Source organism: Theropithecus gelada, chromosome X (genome assembly GCF_003255815.1).
Source record: "Theropithecus gelada isolate Dixy chromosome X, Tgel_1.0, whole genome shotgun sequence".
In the NCBI taxonomy this organism is placed as follows: Eukaryota; Metazoa; Chordata; class Mammalia; order Primates; family Cercopithecidae; genus Theropithecus; species Theropithecus gelada.
The window spans coordinates 117,828,440-117,849,498 of record NC_037689.1 but is presented as its reverse complement, the minus strand read 5'-3'; the positions used below and the strand labels follow the sequence as shown (position 1 = coordinate 117,849,498).

General features: G+C 40.6%; 1 protein-coding gene across 4 annotated transcripts in view; it reads left to right on the top strand.

Moving 5' to 3' along the window:
- Positions 1-275: 275 nt before the first annotated feature.
- The window catches only part of LAMP2 (lysosomal associated membrane protein 2), a 42,689-nt gene continuing 21,905 nt past the window's right edge, over positions 276-21,059 (top strand). For 3 of the 4 annotated variants that reach the window (XM_025372287.1, XM_025372289.1, XM_025372288.1), the window contains exons 1-4: positions 276-590; positions 12,858-12,976; positions 14,063-14,276; positions 20,049-20,207. In XM_025372287.1, the coding sequence (XP_025228072.1) occupies positions 527-590; positions 12,858-12,976; positions 14,063-14,276; positions 20,049-20,207 (556 nt within the window). In that variant the 5' untranslated portion in view covers positions 276-526. Of the gene's footprint in view, positions 795-12,857; positions 12,977-14,062; positions 14,277-20,048; positions 20,208-21,059 lie in introns of all 4 variants that reach the window. The other variant, XM_025372290.1, reaches the window with a different exon arrangement.

Below are 21,059 nucleotides of genomic sequence, written 5' to 3'. Positions count from 1 at the left end.
GCATGTCAGGGGGTGGGGGCCAAGGGGAGGGAGAGCATTAGGAAAAATACCTAATGCATGTGGGGCTTAAAACCTAGATGAAGGGTTGATAGGTGCAGCAAACCACCATGGCACATGTATACCTATGTAACAAAGCTGCACATTCTGCACATGTATCCCAGAACTTAAAGTAAAATTAAAAAGACAAAAAAAGACAGAAAAAGAAAAAGAAAATGCCGTCCGCGCATATCTCTTAGGCGCATAGGAAGGGTTGTGAACCAAAAAGCCAGGGCGTGGTCGCCCCGCCCACCGGCCTCTACATCACCACCCCTCTCGCCGCTTTCAAGCGCGGAGATTGGCTGTAAGCAAGAAAGAGCCCCGCCCCTAGTCTTATGACTCGCGCTAAAGCGCCGATTCCTGGCTTTTGCAAGGCTGTGGTCGGTGGTCACCCGTGCTCTTGACCCAGGTCCAGCGAGCCTTTTCCCTGGTGTTGCAGCTGTTGTTGTACCGCCGCCGTCGCTGCCGCCGTCGCCTGCTCTGCGGGGTCATGGTGTGCTTCCGCCTCTTCCCGGTTCCGGGCTCAGGGCTAGTTCTGGTCTGCCTCGTCCTGGGTGAGTTGTCGGGCCCTCCCGATTAGTCTGTCCGCCTGGGCCCGGGGCGCCAGTTCAAAGCTACAACCTGAAAAACTGGTCCGAGGGGGCGGGGGGTGAGAGGCTCAGCAACTGACACTGGGCGGCGGCGATTGGCCCGAGGAGGCGAGCGGTGACCTAGAGAAGGCCTGACAGAGGGATGGCGGGGAAGAAGGGCCCAGGAGAGTAAGAAGGGGCCAGTAACGGGGGGTGGACGCCGAGGGAGTAGGCTGGGAGGAGTGAAGCGTGGAGAGGGTCAGGGTGGAAAGAGTAACTTGGGGAAAACACTGAGGAGTGAGCGTAGGAGGGTGGTACATGCAGATTTTGGGCGCCAGAGACAATTAGGAGAGTCCTGGTTTGCTGAGATCAGGGAAGAGCTTTGAAGATGGTGGAAAAACTATGGGGTGAGATAGGAAATTAAGAGAGGAGACCATGCCTGCCTGGAGTAGCTTGGGGGAAGAGTGTGGGTGGGGGACAGATGGAACAGATAGGACAGTAGAGCCTGAGGGGCAGGGGCAGGGACAGGGTTGGGCATTTTGAAGGTTGGAATTTGAGGCTCTGAAGAAGGGGTGATTCAAGAGATTAGGAGTGATGCTGGGTTTGAGTTTGGTAGTCATAGTTTTAAGGGCGAAGGAGCCTAAGGTAGCTGGGGCAATTTCCAGGAAAGAAAACTTGGACCCAGCCTCTGGAGACTAAGGGATTCGGTGGGAACTTTGATGGGGAGTGCACATCTGACTTGGAGGTATTAAGGATGTCGATTTTCTCCCAGTTTTGCTACTTCCTCCCAGCCAGACGCTGACAAAAAAATCCCCAGACGTTTCAGTTAGGAGGGCCTCCCAGATGAGAGGTTTTGATAGACTGAGTTTGGTAGACTACCTCTTTGCCTTCAGAGTCTCTTGTTTTCTTTCTTCCCTATCACACTAGCCTATTACCTCATTTTTTGGGGGGGTGCAGGGAGCAGGTAGACAACTTGCTAAGGATTGGGTTGTTACCAGGGCCTCATTAGAATGGCTGGATGGGGCCGGGCGCGGTGGCTCACGTCTGTAATCCCAGCACTTTGGGAGGCCGAGGCGGGTGGCCTCACCTGAGGTCAGGAATTCGAGACCGGCCTGGCCAACATGGTGAAACCCCGTCTCTACTAAAAATACAAAAATTAGCCAGGCGTCGTGGCACATGCCTGTACTCCCAGCTACTTGGGAGGCTGAGGCAGGAGAATCGCTTGAACCCAGGAGGCGGAGGTTGCAGTGAGCCGAGATTGTGCCATTACACTCCAGCCTGGGTGACAAGAGTGAAACTGTCTCTCTAAATAAATAAATAAATAAATAAATGGCTGGGTGAATGTTCGCTGATTGTGTTGTGCCCTAATAGGCAGTGGGTCCCTAACAGCTTTAATGCCTAAAGATGAACTTTGACTAGTGTCTCTTCCTGACTTGATTCATGCTGTGCTTGTTGCTACCCACCTGCTCTTGCTATTTGTGACTTAATAAAATAACATAAAGAACAGACCCAGATGGAAGTGGGGAAGAAATAGACTTATTAGGGGTCTGAGAAAGCAGTGAGAGGTATACATTTTGTAATTCACATTTCAGTAGAATAAAATCAACATCCTGGAATAGTCATTCTCCACCAGGGGACATTTGGCAACTTTTGGAGACATTTTTGGTTGTCACAACTGGGGGATTGCTTTTAGCCTCTAGTGGGTAGAGGCCAAGGATGCTGCTAAACATCCTAACTAAGCACAGGGCAGCCCCTCACAACAAACAATTATCTTCCTGAAAATGTCATTGATAAACCCTGCTCAAAAACCGTAGTATTGGAAGGGTTCTTGATTATCTAATTCAGTGACTCTCAAGGACCTTTTCATGGGTCTATGAAATCAAACCTTTGGAATAATGTTAAGAAGGTATTTGTCCTTTTCGGCTGGGCACAGTGGCTCACGCCTGCAATCCCAGCACGCTGGGAGGCTGAGGCGGGTGGATCACCTGAGATCAGGAGTTCAAGACCAGCCTGACCAACGTGGTGAAACCCAGTCTCTACTAAAAATACAAAAATTAGCCGAGTGTCGTGGCACATGTCTGTAATCCCAGCTACCTGGGAGGCCAAGGCAGGAAAATCGCTTGAACCCGGGAGGCGGAGGTTGTGGTGAGCCAAAATTGTGCCACTGCACTCCAGCCTGGGCAACAAGAGCGAAACTCCATCTCAAAAAAAAAGAAAGTATTTGTTCTTTGTCCTTTTCACGCTCATCCTCTCACCAGTGTACAGCGGAGTTTACCAGTGGCTGCATAACATGTGATGACCTCGCCACTCTGATGTTCTTATATTTTATTCATTTCTCAGTTTTAATTTCTAATACTCTAAATACCAATACATATGACTCACATAAACCTCTGTGAAGTCCTCAGTGGATAAGAAAGTAAAGGGGTCCTGACACCAAAACGTTTGGTAGTCCAGCTGTTCATAGGGTGCAGGAAACTCTTCTGTAGCACTTCTGAAAGGTGGCCTTGAGGCAGGCTTTGCTTGAATACTTAATTCGAAGCCTTAACTGTCCCTTGGAGCACTTACTGAGGGCCAACTGACCCTAAGAAAGGATTGTTTACAATGGAAAGTACCTTATCAGTGACTAGAACACATCTGACCAAGGCATCTGTTAATCAGTAGTTCCCTGCCAGTTGAATCTGTGCACAAATACAACACTGCTATTGTTTGGGGAAAGTGAAAAAAATAATAGTTGTCCTACTTGTTGGCTTTCATGTCATTAAATTTTTTTTGTTTTTTAATGAAAGCTTTTTTGTTTTGTTTTTACAAAAGCAGTGCTTACTCATTGCAGAAAATAAACATGCAAAAAGAAGCACATAAAAGAACCCATCAGCTCATCTGCTAGTTTGCCATTTATTGATCGGGACTAACTAGATTCATCCTCTTGGAAAATTTCCAAGATTGATCCCCTCCACCTCCAAGTTCAGAGCAGGATTTGGAAAAGTAAATATTAATAATGTACCTAGATCGGATTTTTAAGAGGTTCCAGGATGAAATAGAAACCATTCTTCTATACAGCTGCATTTTCTGATGGCTACTGGTTCAGTGTGGAGCCCAAAGTCCTCCCATATGGCTTTTTCTCTCAAGAATTTAGCAGTTGCTTGGTGGGTTTTGCGCAAGTTACTTTTCTGTATCAAAATGGATACCAAGAATAGGTTTTTGAAAACTCAGTAAATATTTGTAAAGTACCTACTATGTAGCTAGATCAATAAATATTTGTGAAGTATCTACTATGTAGCTAGAACTGTGCCTGGGTACTGTACAGGGTGCCAATGAAGAAGGACCTGTCCTAAATTTATAGTCTTATTAGCATTAGTGCTCTAGCTGTGCCAGTTTGACTTTGTAACTTTATAACTCTATCCCAGCTTCACCCGTAACCTTTTAAAAACAGCAGCTTTAGAGTAAGTACAGAAAAGGATTCTTAGAGGCTATATATTGGTCTTTTTCATAGAGATTAAATTATGCTGGTGTTTATTTGGATGAATTGTAACTGACCAGATAACTTTCCGAAGAGAAGCTATATGATTTAGAGGTGTTATAAAGTGGATAGTGAAAATCCTTTCTTTATATAATTGCCTAATTATGGTCCTTTTGTGACATCATAGATTTCAGGATTCTTCTGTGGTTATTGATTCTTATAACTAGCTTGACTTCTGTTTTTTGGTTTCTTTGTGTTTGTTGTTGTTGTTTTTTGGTTTTGGGTTCAGATTTTTCTTTTTTAGATTTGAGTCTTTTCTGGGTGGGAAAAACCTCACAGAAATATTCTTAGTGTCCGTCACTGGTAGGAGCCTCTCCCTTCCACACATGTTTACAGAATGCCTATTGTGTCCCAGCCACTATATTAGGTGAAAGTGACAGAGGAATGGATAAGACAGATGAGTTTCCTGCTCTCATGGAGCTTACATTTTAGTGGGAGAAGAAAGCTCAACAGATAAATAACATAATGTCAGACAGTGATAAACACTATGAAGAGGTTGGGTGTGGTGGCTCACACCTGTAATCCCAGCATTTTGGGAGGTCAAGGCAGGCAAATCACCTGAGGTTAGGAATTTGAGACAAGCCTAGCCAACATGGTGAAACCCCATCTCTACTAAAAATACAAAAATTAGCTGGGCATGTTGGCCGGCACCTGTAGTCCCAGCTACTCGGGAGGCTGAGGCAGGAGAATTGCTTGAATCCAGGAGACAGAAGTTGCAGTGAGCCGAGATCATGCCACTGCATTCCAGCCTGGGGAACAAAAGCAAAACTCTGTCTCAAAACAAAACAAAACCCTATGAAGAAGATTACACAGGTAATGAGAAAGGAGAATGAGTAGATGATAGGAATGGGTAATGGTGGATGTTCCTTCTTTATATTATGTGGTCAGAGGGCCTTCCATTATTGGGTGACATTTGGGCAGAGACCTGGGTGTTGGCAGGAGGCCAGCCATTTGACCATCTGGGGAAATAGGAATAAACCTTATCATTTGCAAAATCTTAGGTTACTAGCCTATTTTCCACTCTCTTTTGTTTCCTCCTAGTTTTAATCAAGTCTCTCCTATGGTAGCAGTCTCTAAGAGCAGAGACTACTTTATGTACTGTTATCTCCCATTTCCTACTTAGCATAGGGTCTGGTACATGGTTAACCCTTAGTAAATTTTTGTTAAAGATATTCATTGGTGGGCACTAGGGATATGATGGTAAACTAGACTCATTTAATCTCCTTTTTCTTCCATGAATTTTAAATGATGTTTTGCAAGAAGTACTTTTGGATTGAAAACTTCAAGATCAGTGCTAAGCAGTACAGATAATTATACAGTAATTTACTAAAGTATAATCCCATATAATAATGCTTACCTGTACTCCTTCAGATATACCTCCATAGTCTTGAAGGGGATGATATGGAGAATTAGGAAGTCCTTGGTGAGGAGAGTTAGGTTTTCACAAAGTTAGGTTTTCTCTGAGAGAAAACAAGCACTAAGATTTTTCTGTAGACTTAAAACATTTCATTTAACTGATAACTTTGATTTTGAGGTTCTACCAAATTATTCTAGTTATAGAGATATTGGAAAGGACAGGCTTGCATTGGTTTGTTAGTCATTGATTATCACATCTGATAGAGTTATAGATATTCAAATATGTCCCAAATACCAGATTAGTTTGTTAGTCATTGATTATCATATCTGATAGGGTTATAGATATTCAAATATGTTGCAAATATCAGATTATCACATCTGATAGGGTTATAGATACTCAAATATGTCCCAAAAGGACAGCTTTGTTCCCCTATATCTTTGGGTAGATTTTGTCTATAACCAAGGATTATTTCGTAGCACTGGAGCTGATTTAAATGACCCTTGATGCAGGAAGGCTGCTCTTCTTTCTGTAGTGCAAAAGCATTCTGATCATAATTTTTTATTAAAGTGATCAGAGATCCCCTCAGACCCAAAAGTATACTTTGTAAGTACTTGTTGGTATCCTGCTATGCATTGTGAAATAATTCTGGAGGTGTGCCAAACACTGCTCAACAATAAGCACTTTCCATTAGTTGAGTAGTATTGAATCTTGTTTCCTACCCACTCTCTGACCTTAAAACATTAAGTCATTTTATAGCTTAAAAACATATTTTTATTAACTTCTAATGCTCTTTTTCATGTGTTCAACATTCTTACTTTAAAATCATATTACTTTTCTCTTTTAAGAACCTTACCAAAAAGCAAGGGTATAAGGTAACTGAATGCAATGAGTGTACCTATTATTAGGAATTATAAAGGAGAAGTGGTTAATCTGACTTAAAATCTGACTTAAACCTGTAGGAAAACCATCACTCTGAATAGAAAACAAAGACAAATAGGTACTGTATGCCTCTGTGTCCTGTATTTTAAGAAGACCTTTTGCTCAACATCATTCTAAATTCATGAGTTTGAGGATAAGAGTCCAGAATTTAATATGATGAAAGTAAACATAAAGCTAAAACTTGGGAAGGTTCCCTTTAGGTGCTGTGTTTACTAAAAAGGAGACTTGTAAATTGGTATCTAACTTGTTTGGCAAATTTCTTTTAGCTCTGAAGGGTTTATATGCTTTCAAAGAACCTATTGGAGAAATATGCACTATAATTCTAAACAAGGGTAACCTGCCCAAAGTCTCACAGCTAGGAAGTTGGACTGCCAGATTTGAATTCTAGCTCTTCAACTCCAGGAATGGGGACTCTTAATCACTTCATTTTATGATCAATCCATTATATCTTAGATCATTGTTCCATTTCTTTTTATTGGTCTTGTTTTATTGCTAGCATTATGTTCTTCCCCCACCCCTAATTTTGTGTGTTTATATTTTTTCAGCTACGTTTTGGGTGAGATAGACTTGCAAAAACCTAGCCATTTTTTGCAGCGTCATACGCTTGGGGAAGTAAGGTCTGTGTTCTCTGTGAGAGGTATTTTTTTGTTTGTTTTGTTTTTGTTTTTTGACCAAGTCTTGTTCCATTCCCCCAGGCTGGAGTGCAGTGGAGTGATCTTGGCTCATGGCAGCCTCTGCCTCCTGGGCTCAAGCAATGCTCCCACGTCAGCCTACCGAGTAGCTGAGACCACAGGCATGCACCATCAAGCCCGGCTATTTTTGTGTATTTTTAGTACAGATGGGGTCTCGCCATGTTGCCCAGGCTGGTCTTGAACTCTTGAGCTCAAGTGATCTGCCCCCCTCCCCTTGGCCTCCCAAAGTACTAGGATTACAGGTATGAGCCACTGCCCAACCAAGGTCTGGGTTCTAAAAGAATTTACAAATGACCTTTTTGGAAAACAGGATTGAGAGGATATTTGACTTTGAGAACGTTGATTTTGAGGCATACCTTTTTCGTTTGTTTAGAGTACAAACTCTCAGCTCTAAAATTACACACTCTAGAATATATTCATCTATGGTTTTTTAATGTCATAAAGCCTTTTAACAATTGGGTATTGTAAAATCAAACACAGCAATAAGGATGGAAATTGCTTGCTAGAGACTTTTTAACAAAGTGTAAATATTTCAACTGTAAACTTACTTTGTGGGAAAAGCTCTGTTCCTAGCTTGAAATCCATGCCAAAATTTATTGAGGTAAAACCCAACATGGGGCTTGAGGGAATATCAGAAGACTTATAGGTTCAAGACTTGGAAGAGCTAAAGGACTGGCCTCTCTGTAATTAGATTAAGCTACATTTTGGATCCCTATTGCAGTGTGTTTTCACCTTGATATAATCAATCAGTATTTATTGAAAATCTAATATGCATTCAACACTACTTGAAATGATAGGAGATAGAGGAAAAGTAATACACATGGTGTCACCTACCATGACACACATGATAGGTGACATTCATATAAAAGACACACTGCTAGGGGTTGTGGCATAAATCAGATCATCTGGTCAAGGGAGCATACTGGAATTCAAATAAGTGACAGAAGTGTTATCTAAAGGGAATCTTGAATCTATCCACATTTATCATTCATTCACAGACTTGGTACTTTTTTTATTAGTAACAAATTACTTGCTGTATATTATAATTTACCATGGCACACCAGTCTGTTATGAAGTGACAGTTGAAAACTGCTGTGTTGGAGCTTATGACAGTAGGAGGGACAGGATTTACTGCTATAAAATAACTGAATAATTCAGGATAATATAAAATATACTGAAATGGGATATGCATTATTACTGCTCCTTGAGGGCTTTTATAGTCAAGGAAAGCTTTGTGGAGAAAATGGCTACTGAAAAAAACAGATAGCATATCAGCCCAGGTTCTTAATTGTAAGGAAGAGAAATACAATCTGATTTTAAGCAGAAAAGAATTTATTAAAAAGATACTGGGATGTAATGCATATCCTTTGGCGCCACAGTTTCATTCCTAGATATACAGCCAACACACACACATACATGTGTTTACCAATATATGCAAGAATGTTTGCAACAGTGTTTGTAATAGAATCAAACCAGAAACTATCTAAATGTCCATTAAAGGTAGCATAGATAAGTAGTTTCTTTTTCTTTTTCTTTTTTTTCTTTTTTTGAGACAGAATTTCATTCTTATTGCCCAAGCTGGTGGAGTGCATTGGGGCAATCTTGGCTCACTGCAACCTCTGCCTCTCAGGTTCAAGTGATTCTCCTGTGTCAGCCTCCTGAGTAGCTGAGATTACAGGCATGCGCCACCATGCCCAGCTAATTTTTACATTTTCAGTAGAGGCGGGATTTGGCCATGGTGGCCAGGCTGGTCTCAAACTCCTGACCTCAAGTGATCCATGCTCCTCGGCCTCCCAAAGTGCTGGGATTACAGGCCGGAGCCACCACACCTGGCCTGTATTCACCTGATCATAGAAGGTTATACAGCAGTGAGCACAGACTGCAATTATGCACAGCATGGGTGAATCTCACAAAACCTAAAATTGAGTGAAAGAAACCAGACACAAAAGAGAGCATAGTGAATGATTTTATTTATATCAAGTTGAAAAATGGATAAAATTAATCTATAGTGTTAGAAATGAGGATAATGGTTACCCTTGCGAAGGGAATAGTAACTGGAAGGGGAAATAAGGAGGGCTTTGGAGGTGTAGTTGACCCTTGAACAACACAAGTTTGAACTGTGTGGATCTACTTATACATGGGTATAAGGCTCAAGCGATTCTCCTGCCTCAGCCTCCTGAGTAGCTGGGATTACAGGTGCCCACCACCAAGCCCAGCAAATTTTTAGTGGAGATGGGGTTTCACCATGTTGGCTAGGCTGGTCTTGAACTCCTGACCTCAAGTGATCCGCCCACCTTGGCCTCCCAAAGTGCTGGGATTACAGGTGTGAGCCACTGTGCCCAGCCCTCCTTATGATTTTCTTAACATTTTCTTTTCTCTAGCTTTATTTTCAAAACACAGTATATAATACATATATAACATACAAAATATGTGTTAATTAACTGTTTATGTTGTTGGTAATGCTTCCAGTTAACAGTAGGATATTAGTAGTTAAGTTTTGGGGGAGTCAAAAATAATATGCAGATTTTCAGCTGTGCAGTGGGTCAGCACCTGTTCTGGTAATGTTCTGTTTCTTGATACAAGTGGGTTTGGTTTGTGAAAATTATTTGAGCTGTAGACTTAATATTATGTGCACTTTTCCCTTACATCTGTTATACTGTGCCTGTTTCTGTACATATGTTACATATGAAATGTTTATTAAAGGGGTATATTGGGTAACTCAGAATTTCTGGTGCTCCTGGCTATATATACCAAATCCCAATTCAGGATTCAACAACCCAGATCATGCCACTGAACTGCACTACCACTGCCAAGTGTGAAATTGCAGCTTGCTCTGCTGGCCTTGTTGCCTGGGAGCTTGATCCTGCTTCTGCTACTCCACACCTGCCTCCCAACCTATTCCATTCCTGGCTCCATTTGCAGCCCTCCTTTCAACGTGTGGGGTGGATACCTTTGTTAGGCAGAGCCTAGCACAAGTGGTCCTCCTTACTGCAAGGGAGTCTGTGAAAGCAAGTATCCAGTGTTTTCAGCTTTTATAGTGGGTGGTGATTTCTGCCAGAAATTGTAACAAAGGGACAAGGGGTATTTCAGATTTGGGGCAACCAAAAAGAGAGGAAAATCCATCTTTGAGGTGAGCATTTAGGCCAGTAGAAGAAAATAGACTTCAGGTGTTAGGAACAATAGAAGCCCAGGGTAGAGGTTGAATAGAGTATGGCATTTGAGCCCGGTGGAAACAAGTTTAACTGGATTAAAGGGTGTGCTCTGGGAAAATAGTTTGAGAAAAGTTGAAGCAATAGGATGGGACAAGATTAAAGATTACTTTGAAAGTCAGGCAGAGGAATTTAAATTTCATATGGGAATTTTGGAACCAGTAAAAGTTTTTGAACAAGAAAGTGTCGTAAAAGGAAATGGTGCTTAAGGATTGTTAATCTGGCAGCACTTCTAGGGGTATCTAGGCATTGTTTGTCATAATTTAGGTATGGGGTGATAGATTGGGAGTAGAAATAAAAGGCAAAGATTGGATTTAAGAGAAGATTTGAAGGAAAAAAAATCAACAAGACTTCTTGAAGAGAAAGAAGTAGAGGCTATTTCTGAAACTGAGCTTGAGTGACTGATCCCACTCTTCATTTAGAGCTAGCGAGGCTGAGGAGGGACCCAGTTTGGGGGAAGTAGAAGAATGAACTTTAGTTTGAGAATTGCTGAGTTTGAGGTGAGAGATATTGAGTAAAAGTGGTCCCTGTGTAGTTAGAGTTGGGGACCAAGAAGTGGAAAGAATTGTACTCCCAGGCATAAAGGCTGTGAAGGGAATGGAACAGAGTGTGCCAGAACCCTCGGGGTGTTTCTGAGCTCTTGTTTACAGGCCACCAGGTATACTATCTTGAATTTGATTTCGAGTGATACGTTTGAACCACAACCTCTACCTTCTGTTTCATAAAACGTCAGTTCTCACACCCCAAGACACATTGATGCTATCACTATTATACATGGTCTTCTTCCTATTATTCTAATATCTTTGGAAAGAAAACGATTAATACATTTGAGGCTTTTCTTGGTTATTTTCAATACTTTTGAATGCTTTGAATACAAGGAGAATAATATACTAAAGCTAGAGAGCTTAAACAAGACCAAGAAAGACTGAATATAAAAAGCAAACCTCCAGTTCATTAAAATTGTAAGTTGGAGCTCTTGGCTCCACGGCAGGGAGCCTTGGATCAGTAAGTGTGACAGCTCCCTTCCGTATTGTACTTAGAAAAGAATGATCATAAAACCTACTTAGGCCTCACAAGGTCTTTTTGAGCCTTAGCCAATGCATTTAGTCACTGTCAGTAACCACAAGCTTTAGTATAATATTCTGGCTTGCAAAGCAGCCAGGTCTCCAGAGCATGACGATAGGCTCTTGTATACGACTTGAATGCTGTTGCCGAGGCATACCTTCTTGATATTCATCTTAGCACTTTTCTCTAGTCTACAGCATGTCCGTACCTGTAGATGACAGTGGATTGCTCAGATATTATTAAAGAGTATGCAAGTATCTTAACAGGAAACAGCTTACTCTTTGGGTAATGTGTGATACAGTGAAGAAAATCCCTTAAATGGTTGCTCAATATTTATGCTGCTGGCATGTGTGCTGGAATATTTTTTCACCTCTGAATTCGTATTTTGAGTCCTTGGGCTCTTCAGTTTAATAGGTAATGTTTCTGTGTTTAAGTGTAGAAGATCAATCATGTTAGCTGAAAAGTCCCAAGGCTTTTCTGTCTCTGTAATATTTCTCTGCCTAAAGAGGTAGCAGGTTGAAAATTTAGGAAGTGACTTTGTGTCAAAAAATTCATCAGCCTTTCTAATCAATTAGATTTTAAAGTGAAACAAAGTGATAAACTTTGCATTTATAAGAATTCATGTTTTTCTTACGGATTTAACAGCCCTTTGCAACTCTGCTTCCTTGGTTACATGATACTCGGAAAGAATATCTGATCACATCAGAATAAAATCGTTTGAGAAGACATCCATGTGTCATAGGTTATGTAGCTTGCAACAGGATTTAAAGCAACAAGATGATAGAATCTATCATTATTTTTGCAGAGAATGTTTCACCAGCTGGTTCGAGAGGAGTTTTACACCCCTACCAGGCTTTCTCTTACCTCATTTACCTCAAAAATCACAAGTCCTAACAAGCAAACTGTAATAGCCTAAAACAAAACTAGTAAGGTATAAATGCATGTGGAAATGATTATTTGAAGGCAAAAGGCAAATAAATGTCACCAGTCTGAGCCATTACCTAAGCATCCTAGGTCTAGTAACCATTCTTTTGGTAAGGGATAATGCCAACTTTTTTATCAATAGGATTCTGTTAAAAATACAAAGAAAAACAGTCAGCAGGATACTATATATATACACATACATATATATGTATACGCATACATATGTATATATATGTATGTGTGTATATATATAGTATCCTGCTGACTGCATGTATATGTATATATGTATGTGTATATATATAGTATCCTGCTGACTGCAGGTATATGTATATATGTATGTATATATGTGTGTATATATGTATGTGTATATATGTATGTGTATATATATAGTATCCTACTGACTGCTGACATATATGTATGTGTATACAGAGATATACTTTTGTTTCATTTTAGAGCTGGTTGAACTTCAGTGGTAGATAGAGCTTGTTTTTAATTTGTATGTATTTTTGTAGTACAATTTTAAAATCTTATTTTTTAAAATAAATCCAGGAGCTGTGCAGTCTTACGCATTGGAACTTAATTTGACAGATTCGGGAAAAGCCACTTGCCTTTATGCAAAATGGCAGATGAATTTCACAGTACGCTATGAAACTACAAATAAAACTTATGTAAGTATATATTTTAATTTTTCTTTGAGTTTTATAGTAGGAATTTAATTGACTTTTTTAATCCTTTAGATACATGTATACAAATGAAATTCCACATTGACTGACTTAATGCTTAAACTCGGGGAGTTTTTTTTAAGCATATACACTCGGAAGTTATTCTGTTTAGTGTTAGAATGAATATTTCTTCTGATTCATTGGTTCTTGGGAGTTTTTGTAGGACTTGATTAAGGGCAAATGATCTGAAGATGACTATATGGTGTTCAGGTCTAACTATTTCTGTAAAGTGTTTAAAATGTACTAGCACCAAAGCTTGCCCTTTTAAAAAATAGCTTCCCTTCTGGGCGTGGTGTCTCATGCCTGTGATCCCAGCATTTTGGAAGGCCAAAGCAGGAGGATTGCTTGAGCCCAGCCTTGGCAACATAGTGAGACCTCACCTCTACCTAGAAAAAAATTTAAAAATTAGCCAGGCATGGTGGCATATACATGTAGCTCCAGCCACTTGCCAGGTCGAGGGGGGAAGATTGCTTGAGCCCAGGAAGTTGAGTCTGCAGTGAGCGATGGTTGTGCTACTGCACTCCAGCCTGGGCAACAGAGTGAGACTCTAGCTCAAAAAAAAAAAAAAAATGCTTACTTAGGTTGGTACAAAAGTAATTGCCATTAAAGGAACAAACCACAATTACTTTTGCACCAACCTAAGTAAGCGATTCTTTTTGGCACAAACTGCAATTACTTTTGCACCAACCTAACACTAAAATCTCCCCCTTTTTGGTGTCTCCTCTTAATCCCTTTGCCTTCTTATTTTCTTTTTGTTAAGGTCGTGACTACTTACAACCTAATTTTTTAAAAAATCAGTTTAAGAACAGTAGCTCAAGCCAGGTTTCCTTTTCTTTTTAGACATACATGAATTTATCCAGAGGAGTGGTATGTAGCTGAAGAATCAGGAACTGGTTTACACAGCAAACCAGGCAAAGGGCAACCTGGCCACGGAGAATGTATGATTTAGGCTGAAGTGGCATGCCCTGCATAAATGGTTGGTGCTACTTGCTCCCTGTTTGTTTCTCACCCCCAAATTTCTATTTCTTTTAGAAAACTGTAACCATTTCAGACCGTGGCACTGTGACATATAATGGAAGCATTTGTGGGGATGATCAGAATGGTCCCAAAATAGCAGTGCAGTTTGGACCTGGCTTTTCCTGGATTGCGAATTTTAGCAAGGCGGCATCTACTTATTCAATTGACAGCATCTCATTTTCCTACAACACTGGTGATAACACAACATTTCCTGATGCTGAAGATAAAGGTAACCTTAAGAATGGATGTGTGTTATGTTCTCTTGCTTTTTATTAATGATAATGTAAACAATTTAAAAATTGTTATGAATGTCTGTCTTCCTAACTAGCATGGAAACTTCATGTCTTTATACCCCTCCCACCGACCCCATGCGTAGCACATATGCCGCCATCCAACACACTGATGATATTTGCTGTCATTGCTTGAGTGACTTACTGTATACCAGGTATTACCCTAAGTGTGTCACCTGCAGCATCTCACTTAATTCTTAACAGCAACCTTGGGAAGTAGATGCTGTTTCATTTTTATAGGTAAAGGAAATGAGACTTGATAAGATTAAATGACTTCCAAACATCTTACGATCTAGTAAGTGGGTGAGCTGGTGCTTGAAGCAGTCTGTTGACCTGCAGAAGTTGTATACTTAACTCTTATTGATTTCATTCAGTAGTGGGCACGAAACAAAGGTTTGATGAATGGGAAAATGCTTTACTAATAGCTACTTTATTTTCAAGATGGGGAGTCTCACTGTGTTGCCTAGGCTGGTTTCGAACTCCTGGGTTCAAACGATCCTCATGCCTCACAGCCTCCTGAATAGCTGGGACTACAGGCATGCACCACTGCACCTGGCTACTAATGGCTATTTTAAATGTGTACAAGTTAAGTAACTTGAGATTAGGAGAAATGCCTCTTGTTCAAATCTTTTTATCCTTTAGGTTGGATTTTGATTGAAAAGTAAATGATGATTAGTTAAAGGTATAGTAGTCCCTCATTACACTCAGGGGGTATCATTCTAAGACCTCCAGTAGATTCCTAAAACTGCAGTTAGTACGGAACCCTATACAGGAAATGCTATGTTTTTTTGATCTGATAACCAAGATGGCTACTAAGTGACTAAATGGATGGATAGTGTAGACAATGTTGATATACTGGATAAAGGCATGATTCATGTTCCTGGTTGGGCAGAGTGGGACAGCAAGAGATTTCATCATGCTACTCAGAACGGCATACATTTTAAAACATGAATTGATTACTTCTGGAATTCTCCACTGAATATTTTCAGAGCTCAATTGACCATGGGTAACTGAAACCAGGGAAAGCAAAAACTGGATAAGGGGAGACTAAAGTCAACATTTGCTGTTATTTTAAGACAATTTCAGGTCAAAATGAACTTGGGAAGGCATCGGCAATTAGGCCATTCTAGTAATTCTCAGAACTGAAATGCATGTTAAAATATTTTGAAGATATAGAGTGTAGAGGTTTTATTTTATTTTATTTTTTTGAGCTGGAATCTCACTCTGTCGCCCAGGCTGGAGTGCAGTGGTCTGATCTCAGCCCACTGCAACCTCTGCCTCAAGCAATTTTCCTGCCTCAGCCTCCTGAGTAACTGGGATTACAGGTGTGTGCCACCACACCCGGCTAATCTTTTTTAGTAGAAAGGGGGTTTTGCCATATTGGGCAGGATGGTCTCGAAATCCTGACCTCATGATCCACCCACCTCAGCCTCCCAAAGTGCTGGGATTACAGGCGCGAGCCACTGTACCTGGTCGAGATTTTAATTTTGTTAGGGATGTAATTCTCTTCTTTCTCCCCCTGCCCGTTGAGACTGAGTTAATGTGGTATTTGTAGTAGCTAAGCTCTTCACACAGATAGTGTTTCATTTTGACCCCAGAAACACAGGTAGATGGGCTTTAGTTGCCTAGACCTGGGGATTAATAACTCATTTGGACTTATGGATATCAAAAGATCATATTTGAAAGAACCAAAGTAAATAAGCTCATGTAAAACTTGGGAGGTATTGCAGAATGAGACTTGGAGATCAAATCCTAGTGTTCTTTTCACTAATCTCTTAGTTTGAGAGTATAACTAAAGCAAATGGTTATTGCCTATCTTATTAGTTTATCTTTGTACCCTGTTTTACCTTTCAGAGCTAGTATAAGATTTGCCCCTCACTTTCAAGTAGCCTAAGAATGAGCTGGGGAGACAAAGCTAAATGCTATTCCTGAGTTACATGGAAAAATTGGAAAACATTGAGCTCAGTCTGATTTTGTTGTTGTTGTTGTTTGCGTTTTTGTTTGAGCGAGTAGAGGGTTCATAAATCTCTTCTGACAGTGTGAGGAAAACTTTAGACTCCCTCTGAAAAAAGAAAAAGTACACAGTAAACTTTGCATATGGAACATAGTCCCTGAACCCATATGTAGATCCCTGTGGTTAAGAGTGCCTGATTTAGGTCGAGCATGGTGGCTCATGCCTGTAATCCCAGTACTTTGGGAGGCCGAGGCAGACTGTTCACTTGAGCCAGGGAGTTCAAGACCAGCCTGGGCAACATAGTAAGACTTCGTCTCTGCAAAAAAAAAAAAAAAAAAAGACTGGCTGATTTAAAAGTGTTCCCACAAGTGGTCCTGATTAGGAGGAGTGATAAAGGAAGGCTTAGTGTGTGTTAGAGTAGTGAGAAAGCTTGGTAGAGAAGTAGGACCTGAGCTGAAACTCAGCTGATGGTAGAATTTGAATAAGTGGAGGATTTTGAGCAGGATGTTTCCAGCAGGGGGAAGCATAGCATATGCGGCAGTAATTGGAGAGCTGCCTGATTAAATCAGAGGCTGTGTGTGTAGCAGAAGGAAAATAAAGTTGGTTAAATGCAGTGGGCCTAAATTATAGGGACCTTGGAAGCCAAGGAAAGACATTTAGCTTCATGGGGTAGGCACTGGGGAATCATTTTAGGTTTTTAAAGCAGGAAAATGATATAACAAAAGCAGAGACAGTAGCTTATAAAGAATATTCTGCAGGATTAGTTGAGAAGTGAGGAGACTGCAGGCAGAGATACCGGCTTAAGAAGCTGTTACAGTAATCAAGGGCTGATGTAATAAATGCCTGGACTATGGGGGCAGCAGTTGTTAGCAGTTATTAGGAGGAGGTGTTTAATCTGACATATTTGGATAGAAAAACTATGGACCCTGAAATGTTAACACTTCTCTCTTTCCCCCTTTATTTAAAACAAAGGGAAGATTACTTTTTAAATTAGTACCTTCTGTGTAATAATATTTGAAACTATTTGGAATGCTAAATGGCTTCCTGAAATGGACTATTGATAATTGTTTTTGATATAGTTCAGTGTTTCAAGAATACTAATTTATGGCCGGGAGTGGTGGCTCACACCTATAATCCTAGCACTTTAGGAGGCTGAGGCTTGTGGGTCATTTGAGGTCAGGAGATCCGAGACCAGCCTGGCGAACACGGTGAAACCCTGTCTCTACTAAAAATACAAAAATTAGCCAGGTGGTAGTGGCGCGTGCCTGTAATCCCAGCTACTTGGGAAGCTAAGGCAGGAGAATTGCTCGAACCCAGGAGGCAGAGGTTGTGGTGAGCCAAGATTGCGCTACTGCACTCCAGCCTAGGCGACAGAGGGAGACCCTGTCCCCTACTCCTCCCCCTCAAAATACTAATTTAGGCCAGGTGCAGTGACTTATGCCTGTAATCCCAACACTTAGGAAGGCCAGGCAGATCGCTTGAGCTCAGGAGTGTGAGACCAGCCTGGGCAACATAGTGACACTCTGTCTCAAAAAATAACAATAAAAAACCACTAATTTATTTTTAGGCATCTGATAATTGAAGTAACATTGAAGTTGCTTTATTCTTTTTAAAAATTTTTTCATGATTAAAATATAGAAATATACTGGCCAGATGTGTTGCTGGCTCATGCCTGTAATCCCAGCACTTTGAGAGGCAGAGGCAGGCAGATCACCTGAGGTCAGAAGTTCGAGACCAACATGGCGAAACCACATCTCTACTAAAAATACGAAAATTAGCTGGGCGTGGTGGCATGTGCCTGTAATTCCAGCTACTTGGGAGGTTGAGGCATCGGTTGAACCTAGGAGGTGGAGGTTGCAGTGAGCTCAGATCACGCCACTGCACTCCGGCCTGGGCAACAGAGCAAGACTCCATCTCAAAAAAAAAATTATATATATAAGTTACATATATAATAAGGGTTTCTTAAAAGGCCCTACATATATATATATATATACACACAAATATTCTATATATATAAAGATTATATATGTATACAGAGAATAATATAGCAGACCCATATGTACCCATTATCCAGAATTCATAAATGCTGTTTTTTTAATGTCTGTGTCACTGTTTGATTAAAAAGATAAAACGTTGACGATACAGTTTATATTTCCTTTGTCTTCACTCCCCAGACCCATTTTCCTCCTTGCCTGCTAAGAGGCAAACACTTTCACGAATTTGGGGTATAACCTTCCTGTCTTTATGTTTGTTTTTCACTACATAAGTACATGTTCATAAACAATACATAGTTAAAGCTATTCATAGTATGACTCCAATATGTTTGCAAGTTGTCTTTTCACTCATTTGTTTTTGAAGTCGGTCTATATACAGCCAGTTCACGTATCTATTCATTTTTGTTAATGGTGAGAAGCAATTCTGGGAAAAATGTTCTAGTTCATTGTTTTTTGTTTGTTTGTTTGTTGTTGTTTTTGGTTTTTTTTAATTCCTATGGCCATTAGGGGGTGCCAAGGCAGCATTATATGGCTGCTTGCTACATGATGGAGAGGCACAGAAGGCGGCATATATTAAGGACCTTGGATACTTTTCCTTTCTTGCTACTTCTCCAAAAGAAGCCAAACCACTTAGGTGACCATCATCTTTTGAAGTTTCACTATACGCAGGCTAATAAAAACTATACGAAATGGCTGTAACTTACTGCTTTCATATTCTGAAGATTCCCTGAAATTGAATCATCTTTAAATTTAATCCAGGAAGAGGTTCTATAAGCTCATTGGAGTTAATATAACTTACTTGGGACTAGTAAAACAAAAATAAGGATTTACTATACAAATCCATGATTAATCCATCTCTCTTGCTTCCTTAGTTACAGTCACTAAGTCCTGTTGATTCTACCATAGATAAGTGTTTTCAGTTTGGCTTCTTTGCTCTCTTTCTGCTGCCCCACACCATCTTAGTTTAGGCAACCCTCCCTTACCCTTCACCTTAACCAGACCATCACCCTCTGGTTTCCCTCTTAAGTGGCTTCCCTGAAAAGTTTTCCCCCATGCCTATCCCCTACAAATTTGCTATCTTCCTTAAAATAAATTATGTATGTGTCATTTCCTGCTTTAAAAACGGAAGCTAGCCCTCCACTGCTAAAAAGAAAAGCCCAAACTGGCCTTAGGTCATAGAAGATGCTTCAAAGTATCATTACTTGCAACTTGTCTTTCCTTCTCAACCCCCATTTATTTTTCTTTTTTTTCTTTTTTCTTTTTTTTTTTTTTCTTTTTTGTCTTGAGACAGAGTTCTGCTCTTGTCATCCAGGCTGTAGTGCAATGGGCGATCTCGGCTCACTGCAACCTCCACCTCCCGGGTTCAAGTGATTCTCCTGCCTTAGCCTCCCAAGTAACTGGGATTACAGGTGCCTGCCACCACGCCCAGCTAATTATTGTCTTTTTAGTAGAGACAAGGTTTCACCATGTTGGCCAGGCTGGTCTCAGACTCCTGACCTCAGGTAATCCACCCGCCTCAGCCTCCCAAAGTGCTGGGATTATAGGCGTGGGCCACCGTGCCCAGCCCCTAACCCCCATTTCTTCTTCCCCCTTACTCCTTATCCACAGTGAACTGGTCATGCCCTTGAGCATGCTATACCCTTTGTCACTTTAGGCCTGGGGTAGGGCAGGCAGACAGAAGAAGAAAGCCTATACAAATATATTTACATTATCATTTTTCTCCTACCTTCTTGGAAATAGCCATTGTTAATCTTGTTTTATAGGAATTATTACTGTTGATGAACTTTTGGCCATCAAAATTCCATTGAATGACCTTTTTAGATGCAATAGTTTATCAACTTTGGAAAAGAATGATGTTGTCCAGAACTATTGGGATGTTCTTGTACAAGCTTTTGTCCAAAATGGCACAGTGAGCACAAATGGTGAGTACTTAAAGTATATATTTCTCTACTTGGATCCTAATTTAAGAGTAGAGTATACCAGGTAGCCTTCATTGAAGTCATTATCTGAAAGCATTTATGTATTAAGGTTTATTCATAGCTTCTACTAGGCTATAAAGTTTTTGTAAATAATAGCAATTCGTATTATTGTGGAACTTACAATTTAAAGTTTTTGATGTACAAGTTGTGGAATAGTCTTTAAAAAGACACTAGCTATACTGTTCTCAGCTGATAAAACCTAATCATTTTTTGAACAGCTCCTCGGATAGCTTGATTATCAGCTTTTTTTTTTTTTTTAGCAGTTCCAAGACCAAAGCTTAGAAATCAGAGGCATGTTCTAATCTTGAATTTTTAAAGTTGATTTTGTAATTTTTTTTTTTTTATTTTTTTTTTTTTTTTTAATTTTTTTTTTTTTTTTTTTTTTGAGACGGAGTCTCACGCTGTGTCACCCAGGCTGGAGTGCAGTGGCGCGATCTCGGCTCACTGCAAGCTCCGCCTCCCAGGTTCAGGCCATTCTCCTGCCTCAGCCTCCGAGTAGCTGGGACTACAGGCGCCCGCCACCACGCCCGGCTAGTTTTTTGTATTTTTAGTAGAGACGGGGTTTCACCATGTTAGCCAGGATGGTCTCGATCTCCTGACCTTGTGATCCGCCCGCCTCGGCCTCCCAAAGTGCTGGGATTACAGGCTTGAGCCACCGCGCCCGGCCAATTTTGTAATTTTTATATAGCTTTATGGAAAGGTAATAATTTCTCATTCACCAGTGCTGGAAAACTACTGACACTTCCTAAGAAGAGGTTGAAATGCCTATGATTTACCATAGGGCTGCTAATGCAA